Source organism: Cherax quadricarinatus, chromosome 5 (genome assembly GCF_038502225.1).
Source record: "Cherax quadricarinatus isolate ZL_2023a chromosome 5, ASM3850222v1, whole genome shotgun sequence".
NCBI lineage: Eukaryota > Metazoa > Arthropoda > Malacostraca > Decapoda > Parastacidae > Cherax > Cherax quadricarinatus.
In genome coordinates, this window is record NC_091296.1 from 56,925,073 (window position 1) to 56,946,606 (window position 21,534).

Consider the following 21,534-nt stretch of genomic DNA (forward strand, 5'->3'; position numbering starts at 1 on the left):
TCAATGATAAACTTTTTATTTGATGGTATATATGTGAGTCAACCTCCCTCAACCCCTCTCAACCCCCCTCCTCACGCACACAGTCAGAGATACACAATGAGTTTTGACTCATGAGGTGAAGATAAGATATACGTATCTACCTACTACTGTTCTGCTGTTACTGCTAACATTGTAACTACTTTTGTTGCTAAGACTACTACCTCTCCTGCAGCTACTTTCAATATTATGACTATTATTGCTACCATTATTACTACTCTCCTTAAAGGAGGTTCCTTGACGCTAGGGAGGGGCTGTGTTCCATAGCCTGTGTTCCATGCAGTGTTCCATAGCCTGTGTTCCATGCAGTGTTCCATAGCCTGTGTTCCATGCAGTGTTCCATAGCCTGTGTTCCTGGCAGTGTCCCATAGCCTGTGTTCCTGGCAGTGTCCCATAGCCTGTGTTCCTGGCAGTGTCCCATAGCCTGTGTTCCTGGCAGTGTCCCATAGCCTGTGTTCCTGGCAGTGTCCCATAGCCTGTGTTCCTGGCAGTGTCCCATAGCCTGTGTTCCTGGCAGTGTCCCATAGCCTGTGTTCCTGGCAGTGTCCCATAGCCTGTGTTCCTGGCAGTGTCCCATAGCCTGTGTTCCTGGCAGTGTCCCATAGCCTGTGTTCCTGGCAGTGTCCCATAGCCTGTGTTCCTGGCAGTGTCCCATAGGCTGTGTTCCTGGCAGTGTCCCCATAGGCTGTGTTCCTGGCAGTGTCCCATAGCCTGTGTTCCTGGCAGTGTCCCATAGGCTGTGTTCCATGGAGTGTTCCATAGCGTGTGTTCCTGGCAGTGTCCCATAGCCTGTGTTCCTGGCAGTGTCCCATAGCCTGTGTTCCTGGCAGTGTCCCATAGCCTGTGTTCCTGGCAGTGTCCCATAGCCTGTGTTCCTGGCAGTGTCCCATAGCCTGTGTTCCTGGCAGTGTCCCATAGGCTGTGTTCCTGGCAGTGTCCCCATAGGCTGTGTTCCTGGCAGTGTCCCATAGCCTGTGTTCCTGGCAGTGTCCCATAGGCTGTGTTCCATGCAGTGTTCCATAGCGTGTGTTCCTGGCAGTGTCCCATAGCCTGTGTTCCTGGCAGTGTCCCATAGCCTGTGTTCCTGGCAGTGTCCCATAGCCTGTGTTCCTGGCAGTGTCCCATAGCCTGTGTTCCTGGCAGTGTCCCATAGCCTGTGTTCCTGGCAGTGTCCCATAGGCTGTGTTCCTGGCAGTGTCCCATAGGCTGTGTTCCTGGCAGTGTCCCATAGGCTGTGTTCCATGCAGTGTTCCATAGCCTGTGTTCCTGGCAGTGTCCCATAGCCTGTGTTCCTGGCAGTGTCCCATAGACTGTGTTCCTGGCAGTGTTCCATAGGCTGTGTTCCTGGCAGTGTCCCATAGCCTGTGTCCTTGGCAGTGTCCCATAGCCTGTGTTCACAACAGCAGCTCAGGTACGATATATACACCGAGGGGTGTGCACGACCTCATTAGATAGTACACGACCTCTTTAGTTAATGGACGGCCTCAATAGATAGTGCACGGTCTCAATAGACAGTGCACGGCCTCAGAGTATATAGTGCACGGCGCTTGATTGGCTGTTGCACATGTGCTGCTGCGCACGGGAAATGCTACTCTCTTACACCCCTCATGAGGCTTTGTTTTTGCTACTGCCGCACTAAACTCGTGTTTGTATTTACAGGAGCAGAACCATTGTGGTGGTGCAGACGGAAGACTCGTCACTGTTCACTACAGTGATTAAGGAACATTACGTCACAAGTGTATCCTTCAGTTGTCAGATTCTTATGTTACTGTCCATGCTAGGCTTATTAACCTGCCAGACTTCCATCTTAATAATAATAATAATAATAATAATAATAATAATAATAATAATAATAATAATAAATCTTTATTTCTACCAGTACATGTACAAGGTATACAGACCATAGCTGACATCAATGACATACTACTATATAGAAAGCCGCTTATGCTGAGCATTTTCCCCAAATTAGGTCAATTTTGTCCCAGGATGCGACCCACACCAGTCCACTAACACCCGGGTATCTGTTTTACTGCTAGGTGAATTGGACAGCAGGTGTCTTAAGGAAACACGTCCTAATGTTTCCACTCGTACCGGGATCGACCCCCGGTATGTGTGTGTGTGTGAGAGAGAGAGAGAGAGAGAGAGAGAGAGGAGTGAATATCATCACCCCCCCCCCACCTTCCTCGGGGTGACTAACGTGGGGAGACAATGTTTGTTGTACAAGATCACTACCTACATTCTCGACAATTTGTGTGGTGGTGTATGTGGGTCGGGTCATGTGCTAGTGGTCAGAAACACGCGAGAGGAGTGAGGGGAGGGAGGGACGGAGGGAGGGAGGGAGGGAGGGAGGGAGAGAAAGGGAGAGGGGAACGGTAGTGAAAGAGGACTGCTAAGAAGTTAAATAATGGATGTATATAAGGAAGTATATGAATATTTGGGAAAGGCGGATAGAAGACCCGCTAAGATAAGAGGCTAACAACTTAGAACTAGCTACAATCCGTCTACCTCTATTTCTAGATAGTTGAGGCAAGAATAGTATAGCAGAAGGCTCTCTTCCAACTCCGCGGTATATATATATATATATATATATATATATATATATATATATATATATATATATATATATATATATATATATATATAGTTTGTTTTTAACTAAGGTGAGGCGTCACCAACAGCTTGAATGTTCAAAGACAAGGGCCACCATTAGGGGAGAGAAGATGGTACCTCAAGTACTTGCTGCACTGAATGACCCACACGGGTTTATTGCTTCATAAAATACATTACAGTGTCGTATAGATACAGCTTGTTACTCTTATCTACAGTCACTACAGTTTGTGTTCAAGTTAACTGTGACGAGAACTAGTGAGCATGTTGAAGGTGAGGTCAGAGCAGTTATTTATAAATTCTAAACTATAGCACAGTTTAGTTTAACATTTTTATTACGCAGCCCATACCCGTGGTGTGGGTGGTAGTCAAAAAGATTACAGAGGTACGTAATGGGTCCTGGGACTGGGCCCCAAAGTTTTGATAGCTGAACAAGTTACAAAGGTAATGAACTGTTCACACACCAGTCAGGGATTAAATAAACTTTCATCATGTATATACTGAAAGATATACATCTGTCGGTGTATATATCTTTTAGTTTTGGACATAATAATCTAGTGGGACGGAAGGAGGGAACTGAGGGAGGAAGGAATGTGAAGGAGGGGGAACTCGCCCTCATGGTGCATAACTAATGTTTATGGCAATATTATAGAAGATAAAAGCAGAACTAAGTACTGATAATCACCGGAACACATCACGACGAAGATTTCTGGGCCCGGTGACGTCGAAGCTATAAATGAGGAAGTCTAGGAGTCAAGATGTTCACTGCCGCGCTGACACCCACTGGGTGATATTGTCTCTACACTGCTCCTCCTTGTAACGCTGACGGATACTGTCATTACCATCTCTGTCTACTGCAGCACTGAAGGATATTGGTCGCTACACTGCTGCCTCCTGCAATACTGAAGTATACTGGTCGCTATACTGCTGCCTCCTGCAACACTGAAGTATACTGGTCGCTACACTGCTGCCTCCTGCAATACTGAAGTATACTGGTCGCTACACTGCTGCCTCCTGCAATACTGAAGTATACTGGTCGCTATACTGCTGCCTCCTGCAACACTGAAGTATACTGGTCGCTATACTGCTGCCTCCTGCAACACTGAAGTATACTGGTCGCTACACTGCTGCCTCCTGCAATACTGAAGTATACTGGTCGCTATACTGCTGCCTCCTGCAACACTGAAGTATACTGGTCGCTATACTGCTGCCTCCTGCAACACTGAAGTATACTGGTCGCTATACTGCTGCCTCCTGCAACACTGAAGTATACTGGTCGCTATACTGCTGCCTCCTGCAACACTGAAGTATACTGGTCGCTACACTGCTGCCTCCTGCAACACTGAAGTATACTGGTCGCTATACTGCTGCCTCCTGCAACACTGAAGTATACTGGTCGCTACACTGCTGCCTCCTGCAACACTGAAGTATACTGGTCGCTATACTGCTGCCTCCTGCAACACTGAAGTATACTGGTCGCTACACTGCTGCCTCCTGCAACACTGAAGTATACTGGTCGCTACACTGCTGCCTCTTTCACCGCTCCAAGTAAGTAGTTTATCTAGAGTTTACCTGGAGAGAGTTCCGGGGGTCAACGCCTCCGCGGCCCGGTCTGTGACCAGGCCTCCTGGTGGATCAGAGCCTGATCAACCAGGCTGTTACTGCTGGCAGTCAAGCCAATTCTATTCTCCTTCACTTTACAGAATATTATTCAGCTTTAGACTTGTTCGTCGGAAACCATGTTATAAGTGTTATTAACATCACAGACATATTCACTTTTGTTTATCTGTGTTTTGCACCGCAGTGTGTCTACCCAGACACCGAGACTTCAACGCTCGTGTACATAGTAATCTATCGCAACGTTTTCAATTACACACACACACACACACACACACACACACACACACACACACACACACACACACACATATATATATATATATATATATATATATATATATATATATATATATATATAGGGAGGTACCACCTCTAGAACTATTATAGGGACCCTCATCCTCAGCTGTTTGAGAATTTTCTCCTACCACCCCCTATATTATATATACATATTTTATTTAAAGACAAAATACATTAACAAAACATTTACAAAAATACGATACAAAGTAAAACAACATAGGTAACTCAGCGCTATATATATATATATATATATATATATATATATATATATATATATATATATATATATATATATATATATATATATATGTATATAATTTGGCATCAAAATTCCTTACATTTTCTGTTATCTTGTTTGGTCACTGAAAATAATGAGTGATCCTTAATAATGATGATTGATGATGATTATTATGATTGATGATGATTATTATGATTGATGATGATTATTATGATTGATGATGATTATTATGATTGATGATGAGTAATTATAATTTACGGTGCTTCATAATGACGATGATTGATAATGATAGTTGATGATGAATAATGATGATTGATGATAATTGAGACTTGATCATGATGATAATCATGATGACGTATATTATCATGTTCTTCTTAAATTGACGAGGGGGGAGGGAAGCGCTAAACCAGCAAGGGTTACGCATTGCCTTGAAAATTTGAGGTAATCAGCCTTGATCCAAGAAAGAGAAAAGCATCTCTCATTCCACGGATCAAGAGCCCTTCACTGTCATCAAGACCCACAAGTCTTGAATATCACCAGGAATTGGATTCTTGGGTTTAACAAGCAGGGCATCTTGTCTCTGGCAGGGTATCTTGTCTCTGGCAGGGTATCTTGTCTCTGGCAGGGTATCTTGTCTCTGGCAGGGTATCTTGTCTCTGGCAGGGTATCTTGTCTCTGGCAGGGTATCTTGTCTCTGGCAGGGTATCTTGTCTCTGGCAGGGTATCTTGTCTCTGGCAGGGTATCTTGTCTCTGGCAGGGCATCTTGTCTCTGGCAGGGTATCTTGTCTCTGGCAGGGTATCTTGTCTCTGGCAGGGTATCTTGTCTCTGGCAGGGTATCTTGTCTCTGGCAGGGTATCTTGTCTCTGGCAGGGTATCTTGTCTCTGGCAGGGCATCTTGTCTCTGGCAGGGTATCTTGTCTCTGGCAGGGTATCTTGTCTCTGGCAGGGTATCTTGTCTCTGGCAGGGTATCTTGTCTCTGGCAGGGTATCTTGTCTCTGGCAGGGTATCTTGTCTCTGGCAGGGTATCTTGTCTCTGGCAGGGTATCTTGTCTCTGGCAGGGTATCTTGTCTCTGGCAGGGTATCTTGTCTCTGGCAGGGTATCTTGTCTCTGGCAGGGTATCTTGTCTCTGGCAGGGCATCTTGTCTCTGGCAGGGTATCTTGTCTCTGGCAGGGTATCTTGTCTCTGGCAGGGTATCTTGTCTCTGGCAGAGTATCTTGTCTCTGGCAGGGTATCTTGTCTCTGGCAGGGTATCTTGTCTCTGGCAGGGTATCTTGTCTCTGGCAGGGTATCTTGTCTCTGGCAGGGTATCTTGTCTCTGGCAGGGCATCTTGTCTCTGGCAGGGCATCTTGTCTCTGGCAGGGCATCTTGTCTCTGGCAGGGTATCTTGTCTCTGGCAGGGTATCTTGTCTCTGGCAGGGCATCTTGTCTCTGGCAGGGCATCTTGTCTCTGGCAGGGCATCTTGTCTCTGGCAGGGTATCTTGTCTCTGGCAGGGTATCTTGTCTCTGGCAGGGTATCTTGTCTCTGGCAGGGCATCTTGTCTCTGGCAGGGTATCTTGTCTCTGGCAGGGCATCTTGTCGCTGGCAGGGTATCTTGTCTCTGGCAGGGTATCTTGTCTCTGGCAGGGCATCTTGTCTCTGGCAGGGCATCTTGTCTCTGGCAGGGCATCTTGTCTCTGGCAGGGTATCTTGTCTCTGGCAGGGTATCTTGTCTCTGGCAGGGTATCTTGTCTCTGGCAGGGTATCTTGTCTCTGGCAGGGTATCTTGTCTCTGGCAGGGTATCTTGTCTCTGGCAGGGTATCTTGTCTCTGGCAGGGTATCTTGTCTCTGGCAGGGTATCTTGTCTCTGGCAGGGCATCTTGTCTCTGGCAGGGCATCTTGTCTCTGGCAGGGCATCTTGTCTCTGGCAGGGTATCTTGTCTCTGGCAGGGTATCTTGTCTCTGGCAGGGTATCTTGTCTTGTCGCTGGCAGGGTATCTTGTCTCTGGCAGGGTATCTTGTCTCTGGCAGGGAATCTTGTCTCTGGCAGGGCATCTTGTCTCTGGCAGGGAATCTTGTCTCTGGCAGGGTATCTTGTCTCTGGCAGGGTATCTTGTCTCTGGCAGGGTATCTTGTCTCTGGCAGGGTATCTTGTCTCTGGCAGGGTATCTTGTCTCTGGCAGGGTATCTTGTCTCTGGCAGGGTATCTTGTCTCTGGCAGGGTATCTTGTCTCTGGCAGGGTATCTTGTCTCTGGCAGGGTATCTTGTCTCTGGCAGGGCATCTTGTCTCTGGCAGGGCATCTTGTCTCTGGCAGGGCATCTTGTCTCTGGCAGGGTATCTTGTCTCTGGCAGGGTATCTTGTCTCTGGAAGGGTATCTTGTCTCTGGCAGGGTATCTTGTCTCTGGCAGGGTATCTTGTCTCTGGCAGGGTATCTTGTCTCTGGCAGGGTATCTTGTCTCTGGCAGGGCATCTTGTCTCTGGCAGGGTATCTTGTCTCTGGCAGGGCATCTTGTCTCTGGCAGGGTATCTTGTCTCTGGCAGGGTATCTTGTCTCTGGCAGGGTATCTTGTCTCTGGCAGGGCATCTTGTCTCTGGCAGGGCATCTTGTCTCTGGTAGGGCATCTTGTCTCTGGCAGGGTATCTTGTCTCTGGCAGGGTATCTTGTCTCTGGCAGGGTATCTTGTCTCTGGCAGGGTATCTTGTCTCTGGCAGGGCATCTTGTCTCTGGCAGGGTATCTTGTCTCTGGCAGGGCATCTTGTCTCTGGCAGGGTATCTTGTCTCTGGCAGGGTATCTTGTCTCTGGCAGGGTATCTTGTCTCTGGCAGGGCATCTTGTCTCTGGCAGGGCATCTTGTCTCTGGCAGGGCATCTTGTCTCTGGCAGGGTATCTTGTCTCTGGCAGGGTATCTTGTCTCTGGCAGGGTATCTTGTCTCTGGCAGGGTATCTTGTCTCTGGCAGGGTATCTTGTCTCTGGCAGGGCATCTTGTCTCTGGCAGGGCATCTTGTCTCTGGCAGGGTATCTTGTCTCTGGCAGGGTATCTTGTCTCTGGCAGGGTATCTTGTCTCTGGCAGGGTATCTTGTCTCTGGCAGGGTATCTTGTCTCTGGCAGGGTATCTTGTCTCTGGCAGGGCATCTTGTCTCTGGCAGGGCATCTTGTCTCTGGCAGGGTATCTTGTCTCTGGCAGGGTATCTTGTCTCTGGCAGGGTATCTTGTCTCTGGCAGGGCATCTTGTCTCTGGCAGGGCATCTTGTCTCTGGCAGGGCATCATGTCTCTGGCAGGGCATCTTGTCTCTGGCAGGGCATCTTGTCTCTGGCAGGGCATCTTGTCTCTGGCAGGGGATCTTGTCTCTGGCAGGGCATCTTGTCTCTGGCAGTCTCTGGCATCTTGTCTCTGGCAGGGTATCTTGTCTCTGGCAGGGGGTATCTTGTCTCTGGCATCTTGGGCATCTTGTCTCTGGCAGGGCATCTTGTCTCTGGCAGGGTATCTTGTCTCTGGCAGGGCATCTTGTCTCTGGCAGGGTATCTTGTCTCTGGCAGGGTATCTTGTCTCTGGCAGGGTATCTTGTCTCTGGCAGGGTATCTTGTCTCTGGCAGGGTATCTTGTCTCTGGCAGGGTATCTTGTCTCTGGCAGGGTATCTTGTCTCTGGCAGGGCATCTTGTCTCTGGCAGGGTATCTTGTCTCTGGCAGGGTATCTTGTCTCTGGCAGGGTATCTTGTCTCTGGCAGGGTATCTTGTCTCTGGCAGGGTATCTTGTCTCTGGCAGGGTATCTTGTCTCTGGCAGGGTATCTTGTCTCTGGCAGGGTATCTTGTCTCTGGCAGGGTATCTTGTCTCTGGCAGGGTATCTTGTCTCTGGCAGGGTATCTTGTCTCTGGCAGGGTATCTTGTCTCTGGCAGGGTATCTTGTCTCTGGCAGGGTATCTTGTCTCTGGCAGGATATCTTGTCTCTGGCAGGGCATCTTGTCTCTGGTAGGGCATCTTGTCTCTGGCAGGGTATCTTGTCTCTGGTAGGGTATCTTGTCTCTGGCAGGGTATCTTGTCTCTGGCAGGGTCTCTTGTCTCTGGCAGGGTATCTTTTCTCTGGCAGGGTATCTTTTCTCTGGCAGGGTATCTTGTCTCTGGCAGGGTATTTTGTCTCTGGCAGGGCATCTTGTCTCTGGCAGGGTATCTTGTCTCTGGCAGGGTATCTTGTCTCTGGCAGGGTATCTTGTCTCTGGCAGGGTATCTTGTCTCTGACAGGGTATCTTGTCTCTGGCAGGGTATCTTGTCTCTGGCAGGGTATCTTGTCTCTGGCAGGGTATCTTGTCTCTGGCAGGGTATCTTGTCTCTGGCAGGGTATCTTATCTCTGGCAGGGTATCTTGTCTCTGGCAGGGTATCTTGTCTCTGGCAGGGTATCTTGTCTCTGGCAGGGTATCTTGTCTCTGGCAGGATATCTTGTCTCTGGCAGGGCATCTTGTCTCTGGTAGGGCATCTTGTCTCTGGCAGGGTATCTTGTCTCTGGTAGGGTATCTTGTCTCTGGCAGGGTATCTTGTCTCTGGCAGGGTCTCTTGTCTCTGGCAGGGTATCTTGTCTCTGGCAGGGTATCTTGTCTCTGGCAGGGTATCTTGTCTCTGGTAGGGTATCTTGTCTCTGGCAGGGTATCTTGTCTCTGGCAGGGCATCTTGTCTCTGGCAGGGCATCTTGTCTCTGGCAGGGCATCTTGTCTCTGGCAGGGCATCTTGTCTCTGGCAGGGCATCTTGTCTCTGGCAGGGCATCTTGTCTCTGGCAGGGCATCTTGTCTCTGGCAGGGCATCTTGTCTCTGGCAGGGCATCTTGTCTCTGGCAGGGCATCTTGTCTCTGGCAGGGTATCTTGTCTCTGGTAGGGTATCTTGTCTCTGGCAGGGTATCTTGTCTCTGGCAGGGCATCTTGTCTCTGGTAAGGCATCTTGTCTCTGGCAGGGTATCTTGTCTCTGGCAGGGTATCTTGTCTCTGGTAGGGTATCTTGTCTCTGGCAGGGTATCTTGTCTCTGGCAGGGCATCTTGTCTCTGGCAGGGCATCTTGTCTCTGGCAGGGCATCTTGTCTCTGGCAGGGCATCTTGTCTCTGGCAGGGCATCTTGTCTCTGGCAGGGCATCTTGTCTCTGGCAGGGCATCTTGTCTCTGGCAGGGCATCTTGTCTCTGGCAGGGTATCTTGTCTCTGGCAGGGCATCTTGTCTCTGGCAGGGCATCTTGTCTCTGGCAGGGCATCTTGTCTCTGGCAGGGCATCTTGTCTCTGGCAGGGCATCTTGTCTCTGGCAGGGCATCTTGTCTCTGGCAGGGCATCTTGTCTCTGGCAGGGCATCTTGTCTCTGGTAGGGCATCTTGTCTCTGGCAGGGTATCTTGTCTCTGGCAGGGCATCTTGTCTCTGGCAGGGCATCTTGTCTCTGGCAGGGCATCTTGTCTCTGGCAGGGCATCTTGTCTCTGGCAGGGCAGAGGATGTTTCACCATCACCTGGTCACACCGTCCAGGTTCCTTATTAACAAAATACCACCACCAACAGGAAGGTTAATAACCCAGGAAAGTCAGAGCAGTCTGGTTTATATCTACGGGGAAACATTTTTTCAACACCTCCTCAGGATGCGACCCACAGCAGAGTATTTAATGCTCCTTGGTATCTCTTAGCTGCTAGGTAATTATTTGCTGCTAGCTAGCTATTTGCTGCTAGGCAACGTTTTCCATTTTGCATGCAAAACAACTATGATCAGCATTCCGCCCAACGCCCAGATGGAAATACAGTTAGTCGAAGTCAGGGAGAAACAACGGGGGTTACAAACAAGGTAGGATGAGAGAGCCACAGTCAGGGAGAATGAAGGGAGTCACAGTCAGGAAGAATGAAGGGAGTCACAGTCAGGGAGAATGAAGGGAGCCACAGACAGGGAGAATGAAGGGAGCCAGTCAGGGAGAATGGAGTCAGTCAGGGAGAATTATGGGAGCCACAGTCAGGGAGAATGAAGGGAGCCACAGTCAGGGATAGCAAGGGAACCACAGCCAGAGAAAGAAGGAGGGCACAGTTAATTAAGGAGGTGCAAGGGGTCATAATCAGAAGGGAACCACAGTCAGAAAGGAGGGAGCTACAGTCAAGGAACGCAGAAGCTCCTGTAATTATGTGGTTGGTAACTTCCTGGACGCTTTCCACTAAAGTTTTTGTTTCGTGCTGGTTCATCAGGAGCCTCGCTTGACGTCCTCCCATTTTCTCTTCGGCTCCTTTTTTTTATACACTTCAGTTCATAGACTAAGAGCTGTTCTAATTCAGTTTATTTCAAAGGTCAGATCTTCTTAAAGTACTACCCTCCATTTAATGGCCTCCGGAAATACGGAACAAAATCTACTGGGTCAATAGATTTAGTAACAATGGACAAATCCCTTTTGTCACAGAATTGTTCATTATTGTTATAATCACGGCCACATAATCTTCTCACTGTTCACCATAAATACCATTACTGGCCACCCGCTCCCTCCAATTAACACGTTAAATGAAGGGTTTACTTCTACCATAGTCTCCCTCCCAACATACCCAAGACGTCCCTACAAAAGTACGCTAATACCCAAGTACATATGTACTATTAACTGAACGTGGGCATCAGGTATAAGAATTATATATGATGAAATATGTTGAGTGTAGCTAGCATTATGTATGACAGTTTTTATTGCAAGACAGAAAGTAAGGAAGGGGATTTGAGATCTGTCGTTCCACTGAAGTACCTGGTAATACTTAGATAAAGGAAAGGTTTGTAATTCCAGTGTTATCTTGGCAGTATGGCTAGGTAGTGATGAATGTACTTTCTTCTTTGGGTCACCTACATTGGTAGGAAACTACATTTCCTGGATCGTGCGAGTGCATGTGCTGTCTAGGACACTGTTTATAAATATATCTCAAGTCAATAGCAATGTATTTACCAATTATCTCTGATCCGTAAGTCCCAGACTCTCTTTCCCTTGCGCCCCCTCTAGGAAGGTTCTTTGATGCTGGTGAGGGGCTCTTGATCAAGGGAATTGGATGTGTTCTCCAGTTCCCTGAATTATACCTGAATACCTTCCACATCCCCCCTCAGGCGCTGTATAATCCTACGGGTTTAGCGCTTCCCCTTGATTATAATAATAAAAAAATTTTCCTAGCGAAAACCTTACTAAGATTATTATTAACTCAGAAAAACCCAGTCAGTGTAGGTTATTTCCATTGATTTTTTTTCAGGATGAATCACACAAGTCGACTAACTCCCAGGTGTCTATTTACTGTTAAGTAAAAACAGCAAGTGTTAGAAGACTTGCCAAAAGGTTTCACCTGGTAGTAGGTAGAGTTCAACACCACATCCTCTCAGGTGTGAGTCGAGCACTCGAACCATTGTGTTACGAGGTGCCGCTGTGTGTCTTCTTCCGTCTCTGCCCTACATCTTTTTGCATTACACCTGGCGCCTCTTTTCTTTACTCCTCCCTGCATCTCTCCTCTACACATGGTGAGTGGCCCAAGTGGTTCTGTGTATAGTAGATTCGTGGCTTCCGTTGAGCCTGAGGCGAGTCACGGCCCTACTGACATACAGGAACTACTCAGTCATGTGTTAGCCCCAGTTATTTGTAGATTACTGGAGCACCACTGTCATGACGCCGGTACACGGGGCGTAGCAGCACTGTCATGACGCCGGTATACGGGGCGTAGCAGCACTGTCATGATGCTGGTACACAGGACGTATATAATTATAATAATCAAGGGGGAAGCGCTAAACCCGGAGGATTATACAGCGCCTGGGGGGGGGATGTGGAAGGCATTCAGGCTTAATTCGGGGAACTGGAGCACAGATCCAATTCCCTAAATCAAGAGCCCCTCACCAACATCAAGGAACCTTCCTTGAGGGGACACAGGACGTAGAACTGGGAAGGAGGTATGAGAGATAAATATGAGAAAGAGAGAGGAACAGATAAGAATATAAATACGATTGTGAAAAACACTAACCAAAGCAGATTCCCTAGCAATGGATCCAAACTGGACACATTTAGATTTAGAAATAATGTTCGAAAGAACTGGCTTAAGAGCAAAGTTATGAGGATCAAACTGCCAAGTAGCGTCACCGAACCAAGTAATTTGTATAACTTTAAACATGTGTGAGAGATAATGGCTGTGAGTAACTACAGTATCATCATTAAAACACTCTTAGTCTTTTATGCCTCCTGTACTCGTTCCTCTTTCTTGCAAAGGAAATGTTGAAGTTAGGCAGGTAAGGTTGAAGGAAGGGGGAACAGAGGATGGTAGGTAGGATATAAGGCTGAACGAGGCGGTGTGGTGGTTAAGGAGGCAGGACTAGTGTCTCCTGCCACAGATCTTTGTTAAATGATGACGCCGTAAAGGAAGCATAGTGACCCACATCATGGACGGGGAGGGGGGTGGTGGAAGCGGTGTAATTGCGGTTATACCATGACTAGTGTCATGGTGGGTCTGCTCCCACCACCTTGTTTGGGGAGGACGTACTGGTACTGGGGAACCTGGGGACGTGGGAGAGGAGGAATGTTGGGAATATTGTTGTTGAAGGACGGACGCTGAGTCGTATTGTTGTGGAATTTTGCACTAAGTAATGGAGGAGGTGCAGAGCTTGAGTGTTCACGCTCTCTGCGTCACATGTACGTCCTCACGTTCATTAGTTTAGAGCTTCATTTGGTTTTCTCTCACTATGAGGCGGGCTAAAATAACATGGGTTCGAGTCCTTGGCTAGTCGCAGTGTTGTTAATGATCAGTACCACTTGTTCGTATTTACAATAATGTGTGTGTACTTACCTAGTTGTGGTTGCAGGGGTTGATTCATAGCTCCTGGCCCCGCCTTTTCACTGGTCGCTACTGTGTGTGTGTTTCTTGATTTTTTATATTTTTTTTATTTTTGTTCCATATTGTAAGATTTGTTTTGATTTTTTCATGTCATTATAAGCTGAAATATTTTGAAATAGAAAAAGTATTAAAAATATTTTGCTGTAACTCTCCTTAATATTTATTCTGTTTCTTTCTACAGACACGAAAATGATGGGAATGTCAGCGTTACTAAGTGTAGCTGTGGCGTGCTTGACGGCCGAGGTGTGGGCAGGAGAGGGCGATGTGTGGGCAGGAGAGGGCGATGTGTGGGCACGAGAGGGCAAGGCGTGGGCAGGAGAGGGCGATGTGTGGGCACGAGAGGGCAAGGCGTGGGCAGCAGCGTCATGGAGTGGGGCATGGGATGAAGAGGTACACTCGCCAGGGGCAGCCATGTACGAGGGCATCATGGAGCTGGGCAGACAGTCTACAGTATACAGCTTCAACTTCAGTAACCTGTTCATCATCTTCGCTCTGAAGGTACGACAATATATCTTCAATGTCCTGCTGAAGTCTCGCAGCTCAGGGTCACAGTCCACTATGTTGTACATTTAACTTCTAAGTCAGGACAAACTCATCCTGTGTGATGAATTATGATAGGGAAACATAGCTAACTTTTTCTTCCCAGTGACTATCAGATATAACTGAGTAGTGGCACCATGCTGATGTTTCTAGTTTTGAGTAAAATAAGCTTACGCTTAACACTGGTAGCAGAGCAGGACTTGCGCAAATTAACATTAAGATCGACAACACTCTAATTGTCAGACATAATGAGGGCAAATTCCTAGGCCTATACCTCGATAACAACCTGAATTTCAGCACCCATATCCAACACATAACCAAAAAAGTATCCAAAACTGTTGGGATCCTCTCCAAGATACGATACTACGTGCCGCAAACTGCCCTTCTCAAACTATACCACTCACTTATTTATCCATACCTCACCTATGCTATTTGTGCTTGGGGATCAACTGCAGCAACACACCTAAAGCCAATAATAACCCAATAAAAAGCTGCAGTAAGAATAATCACTAAATCCCATCCCTGGCAACACCCCCCCCCACTCTTCATAGATCTAAACTTACTCCCTGTTCAGTACATCCACACTTACTACTGTGCAATCTACATCTACAGGACCTTAAATTCCAATATTAACCTTGACCTAAAGCGCTTTCTTGATAGTTGTGACAGAACCCACAGGCATAACACCAGACACAAACATCTCTATGACATTCCCCGTGTCCAACTAAACCTTTACAAAAATTCAATGTATGTCAAAGGCCCTAAAATCTGGAACACCCTACCTGAGAAGTCTAGAACTGCAGACACATTCATCACCTTCAAAACTACCATTAGAAAACATCTTATCTCCCTGATACACCCTGTCAACTAATTACACGAATACCACCTGGTGGTTCACACTTACACTCACTCACCCATTTGACCATAAACAGAAATATCAATCTCAGTCTTAAAATAATGAATCCTAACTAGTCATAAGTTGGCCTGCGATACTCCAATACTGAAACTATGTACTGTGCCAAAACAAAAGCACTCACGTTGCTAAACTCACAAACTAGTATTTAGTCACTTAGCCATAATACCAACTTACCTCATAATTTGTAATACAGTATTTTAAATTTAAGAATTAATCTAAGTCTGCCCGAAATGCCTAGCCATGCTAGGTGTTCTAGTGGTACCCTCTGTAATTAGTATTTTACTACATGTAAACCACACAATAACCAAGTTTCTCCTTCCCTCCATCTTCCCGATACCTCTAACTCTCCATTTAATAACTCTCCTCTCCTGTTTTTAACTGTCAAATGCATTTGTTCCATATGCTTCCTCAACTTATTAATCTCACTCCAAAACTTTTTCTTATTTTCAACAAAATTTGTTGATAACATCTCACCCACTCTCTTATTTGCTCTCTTTTTACATTGTTACACCACTCTCTTAACCTCTCTTTTTCTCTCCATATACTCTTCCCTCCTTGCATCACTTCTACTTTGTAAAAATCTCTCATATGCTAACTTTTTCTCCCTGACTAATCTCTTTACACCATTCCACCAATCGCTCTTCTTCCCTCCCACACCCACTTTCATCTAACCAGGAAAAAGAAGCACTCAACCTACTAGGGCCATACAGTGTTGCAGGGTAGGAGTTGATGCAGGATCTAAAGATAAATAAGGGTGGAGATGACTATAAAGGTAAAGTAAGGAGGGGCTGTGAGGAGTGCTAAAGGAAGGATTATCAAAGTTTGTGTAATAAATCAGTTACTGCCAAAAAGTCGAAGAGGGAGTCTGTGTCAAAGGTGGATCCGTCAGCAAGAAGGGAAAATTAGAGCAGTGATGACGACGGAGGAAAATTCTGGGTGCTCGTTGATAGACAGGACAGTCCAACAGAATGTGGGAAATTGAAATAGGAACTAGACAATTCTCACAAAGTGGAACAGGACATCTCTCCATGAGATACCCATGAGTTAGAGGTGTGTGTCCGATGTGAAGACAAGTGTTTTGTCTCCCAACCTCGGTATCGATGGCAAGGAGGCCAGAAACCCAAACTTGGTTTGATAGAATGTAATTTGTTATGAGTCATATCAGACCAGTGTTGATGCCAGCGGTTGCAAAGGCGGGTAGAGATTACAGCAAATTAGTCAAAGAATGAAATACTATCTCTATATGAAACTGGTAGGTCATATACTGCAGATCACACATCAGTGTGTGCCTGCTCATTGCCCTGAACATCAACATGGCCAGGGACCCAACAGAAAATGATTTCTTTATTTTTGCTAGTAATGTGGCATAACCAAAGTTGTATACAAAGAACTAGGGGATAAGGCGAATCACTTTTTTAATAGCTTGCAAAGCACTAAAGTAGTCTGAGACTATCACAAACTTTGAAATAGGCATAGAGGTAATATGGATAACTGCAATGAGAATGGAATACAATTCAGCTGTAAATATGCTAGCAGAGTCTAATAAATGACCTCGCACCACATTGTCAGGAAACTGCTGCAAACCTAATACCATCAGAGGATTTAGAACCATCAGTGTACATTGCAACAGCATGAGAATGAGATTGGAAGTGATTAAGAAAAAGAGCGAGAAGCAACTGTAGAGATTTGAATTTTCTGGCACGGCAGGGAAAAGAACAGACACGAACTGTCGGAACTGCCCAAGGGGAAAGTGAAAAGTTAGATGGTAGATGAACATATAAAGGGGGCAACTGAAGAGAAGAGCGATTGAATACAGAGAAAAGGGACAGAGTAAACAGGAGCAGCGAACAAATGATGGACTTTTGCTAACGTTCGTTACTACCTTGTATATTGAAGGATCGTGAATGTCACGAAAGCAGACAAAATAGCGGAGGCAATGAGCATCACAATGATTGTTCAAGGATGGGACATTTGCTTCTGGATAGAGGCTCTCGACACGTGAGGGGCGAAAAGCACCTAAACGTAATCCCTGATGATGGATGGGATCAAGTTTAGAGTTGCAGGAGAGGCCGCAGAATGTATTTTGTCACCATAATCTAGCCTCGATAAAATTAGGGCTGAATGCAGTTGAAGGAGAGTTTGACAATCTGCCCACCATGAAAGATGAGTGAGGGTTTTAAGGATGTTCACCTGGCTATGGCAAGTTACTTTCAGGGAGGTAATGTGTGGTTTCCAATGCAACTAGCAATCAAACAATAGGCCGAGAAATCTGACCGTATCACATTCAGGGATTCATGAGCCATATAGGTACAATGGAGTATCAGGGACGATTGAACGTCTGGTGAAAGTAATTGTTTGGGTTTTAGCACTAGAAAATTTAAGGGGGATATGGTGTTGGTCCAGATGTGGTCTAGTAGGGAAACACTAGTCTCTGTAACTCTTGTAGGTTTTGTTACTGTTGGTAGCAACATGCAGTTACTCATTGTGTTTGTGAATTCAGTAACATGTGGGTCCTGGTCTTGCAGGAGATTTATATTGAAGTCACCTGAGAGTAGTAATTGATCTTTGTTCATGCGTGCATCAGTTATCATACTTCCTAGGTTGTCACTAAAACGGCTAATGTTTGATTGTGGAACTCTGTAGATGTTTATCACTGTGAGAGGTTTTTGTAGGTATTTGGATTTGAATTTAGCTATTATATATTCCCCATGTTCATCCCTTGTGCAAGTATTAGTGATACATTCTAGTTGGTCTGAGTAGTATATAGCTGTGCCACCCCCTTGTTGGTCTGGCCTACAGTTGTGTATGGCTGTGTAACCAGGAATGGCATAGACATCTGTAGTATCAGGCTTTAGCCAGGTTTCGGTGAGAGTAATGATGGACATACTGGCATGCAGGGAATTTAGTAATGATATGAGGTCATCGTAATGTTTACTTAAAGATCTGATATTGTACACAAATAACCTGCACATAAAAGAGAGAAGCTTACGACGACGTTTCGGTCCGACTTGGACCATTTACAAAGTCACACTAACCAGAGGTGGAGCAGGACGGCTATATATAGGTATTATATACCATTCTTGTACCACTACTACTACTACTACCACCACTTCTTCCTGCCTATATATAGCCGTCCTGCTCCACCTCTGGTTAGTGTGACTTTGTAAATGGTCCAAGTCGGACCGAAACGTCGTCGTAAGCTTCTCTCTTTTATGTGCAGGTTATTTGTGTATCGTTCCAGTCACGGTATTGTGTCTTTCTTGTTATTTATCTGATATTGTAGTTAAAGATAGTTATGTTGTTGTTGGCTCTGAGAAGTGCCTTTGATTGTTCTGCTGTGCAGTAATTACAGTTACTGTTTGATTCATTTAAGTCATTAAATAAGAGGTTGGTATCAGGATCAATGCTTGTTATCATAAGATTTATAATGAATCTATAGTTAGAATTAAGTATAAGACAAAGTAAATATTCTAAAGCTATAAAATAGCACCTGAATTATTTTAACAAATGAGCTAAGGTAGCTCTTTAAAGCTAAAATAAGTGAGGCAATATAAAAGGGACTAAAATAATTTGTGGTGAACAAAAAAGTGGTAATCAAATAAATGAATATATTGGCAAAATAATGAACTTATTACACTTTAGCACCTGAGAATAGCACCTTGATTATTTTAACAATTGTGAATATATGAACTAAGGTTATGTAACGCTAAAACAAAAGAGAGAGAGAGAAAAAAAAGGGAATAAATTAAGTAATGGTAAACGAAGTTAAAATGACAGTCACTATGATGTAATATTGATTTGGGAGTAAGATCTGATTTGTTATATATAATAAGTTGAGCAATATATTGTTCTATAAAAGATAGTTAAGGTCCTTGAACAATGATATAATTGAAATATACACTAATTGCACACACAATATAGTCACTAAGATATGAAAATAATCTTAGAGTAGGACTTATAATATAAACTTATAATATAAAAATACAAATTAAAATGGTACTTGCAATTGCACAAGGGTCTGATATAAGTTGTTAACAAGAACAATTGCACTAGGGTCTGATATAAGTTGTTAACAAGAACAATTGCACTAGGGTCTGATATAAGTTGTTAACAAGAACAATTGCACTAGGGTCTGATATAAGTTGTTAACAAGAACAATTGCACTAGGGTCTGATATAAGTTGTTAACAAGAACAATTGCACTAGGGTCTGATATAAGTTGTTAACAAGAACAATTGCACTAGGGTCTGATATAGGTTGTTAACAAGAACAATTGCACTAGGGTCTGATAAAAGTTGTTAACAAGAACAATTGCACTAGGGTGTGATATAAGTTGTTAACAAGAACAATTGCACTAGGGTCTGATATAAGTTGTTAACAAGAACAATTGCACTAGGGTCTGATATAGGTTGTTAAAAAGAACAATTGCACTAGGGTCTGATATAGGTTGTTAACAAGAACAATTGCACTAGGGTCTGATATAGGTTGTTAACAAGAACAATTGCACTAGGGTCTGATATAGGTTAACAAGAACAATTGCACTAGGGTCTGATATAGGTTAACAAGAACAATTGCACTAGGGTCTGATATAGGTTGTTAACAAGAACAATTGCACTAGGGTCTGATATAGGTTGTTAACAAGAACAGTTGCACTAGGGTCTGATATAGGTTGTTAACAAGAACAATTGCACTAGGGTCTGATACAGGTTGTTAACAAGAACAATTGCACTAGGGTCTGATATAGGTTGTTAACAAGAACAATTGCACTAGGGTCTGATATAGGTTGTTAACAAGAACAATTGCACTAGGGTCTGATATAGGCTGTTAACAAGAACAATTGCACTAGGGTCTGATATAGGTTGTTAACAAGAACAATTGCACTAGGGTCTGATACAGGTTGTTAACAAGAACAATTGAAATAGGGTCTGATATAGGTTGTTAACAAGAACAATTGCACTAGGTTCTGATACAGGTTGTTAACAAGAACAACTGCACTAGGGTCTGATACAGGTTGTTAACAAGAACAATTGCACTAGGGTCTGATATAGGTTGTTAACAAGAACAATTGCACTAGGGTCTGATACAGGTTGTTAACAAGAACAATTGCACTAGGGTCTGATATAGGTTGTTAACAAGAACAATTGCACTAGGGTCTGATATAGGTTGTTAACAAGAACAATTGCACTAGGGTCTGATACAGGTTGTTAACAAAAACAATTGCACTAGGGTCTGATATAGGTTGTTAACAAGAACAATTGCACTAGGGTCTGATACAGGTTGTTAACAAGAACAATTGCACTAGGGTCTGATATAGGTTGTTAACAAGAACAATTGCACTAGGGTCTGATACAGGTTGTTAACAAGAACAATTGCACTAGGGTCTGATATAGGTTGTTAACAAGAACAATTGCACTAGGGTCTGATATAGGTTGTTAACAAGAACAATTGCACTAGGGTCTGATATAGGTTGTTAACAAGAACAATTGCACTAGGGTCTGATATAGGTTGTTAACAAGAACAATTGCACTAGGGTTTGATATAGGTTGTTAACAAGAACAATTGCACTAGGGTCTGATACAGGTTGTTAACAAGAACAATTGCACTAGGGTCTGATACAGGTTGTTAACAAGAACAATTGCACTAGGGTTTGATATAGGTTGTTAACAAGAACAAGAGTATAACTAGATTTAAACTGACAAAATAAAATTCACAAATTAAAGTAGTTTACCTGGAGAGAGTTCCGGGGGTCAACGCCCCCGCGGCCCGGTCTGTGACCAGGCCAAAAGAATAATAAGTAAAAAATAACAAGGCAATGACTTGGTTATAATATGATAGTAAGATGGTAGACAGGTAGACAGGTAGACAGGTACACAGGTACACAGGTAAACAGGTACACAGGTAAACAGGTAGACAGGTAGACAGATAGACAGGTACACAGGTACACAGGTAGACAGGTAGACAGATAGACAGGTACACAGGTACACAGGTAGACAGGTAAACAGGTAGACAGGTAGACAGGTAGACAGGTAAACAGGTAGACAGGTACACAGGTACACAGGTACACAGGTAAACAGGTAGACAGGTAGACAGGTACACAGGTAGACAGGTAGACAGGTAGACAGGTAGACAGGTAGACAGGTACACAGGTAGACAGGTACACAGGTACACAGGTACACAGGTACACAAGTAGACAGGTAAACAGGTAAACAGGTAGACAGGTACACAGGTAGACAGGTACACAAGTAGACAGGTAAACAGGTAGACAGGTACACAGGTACACAGGTACACAGGTGCACAGGTAGACAGGTAGACAGGTACACAGGTACACAGGTACACAGGTAAACAGGTACACAGGTAAACAGGTAGACAGGTAGACAGATAGACAGGTACACAGGTACACAGGTAGACAGGTAGACAGATAGACAGGTACACAGGTAGACAGGTAAACA

At 44.8% G+C, this 21,534-nt stretch overlaps 1 protein-coding gene across 2 annotated transcripts in view; it reads left to right on the forward strand.

Annotated features, from left to right (window-relative positions):
* Positions 1-3,392: 3,392 nt before the first annotated feature.
* The window catches only part of LOC128685053 (uncharacterized), a 39,220-nt gene continuing 21,078 nt past the window's right edge, over positions 3,393-21,534 (forward strand). Inside the window, exons 1-2 of one of the 2 annotated variants that reach the window (XM_070102593.1) lie at positions 3,393-4,191; positions 13,812-14,128. In XM_070102593.1, coding sequence (XP_069958694.1) covers positions 13,820-14,128 — 309 coding nt within the window. In that variant the 5' untranslated portion in view covers positions 3,393-4,191; positions 13,812-13,819. Of the gene's footprint in view, positions 4,192-12,148; positions 12,273-13,811; positions 14,129-21,534 lie in introns of those variants that run through there. The other variant, XM_070102598.1, reaches the window with a different exon arrangement.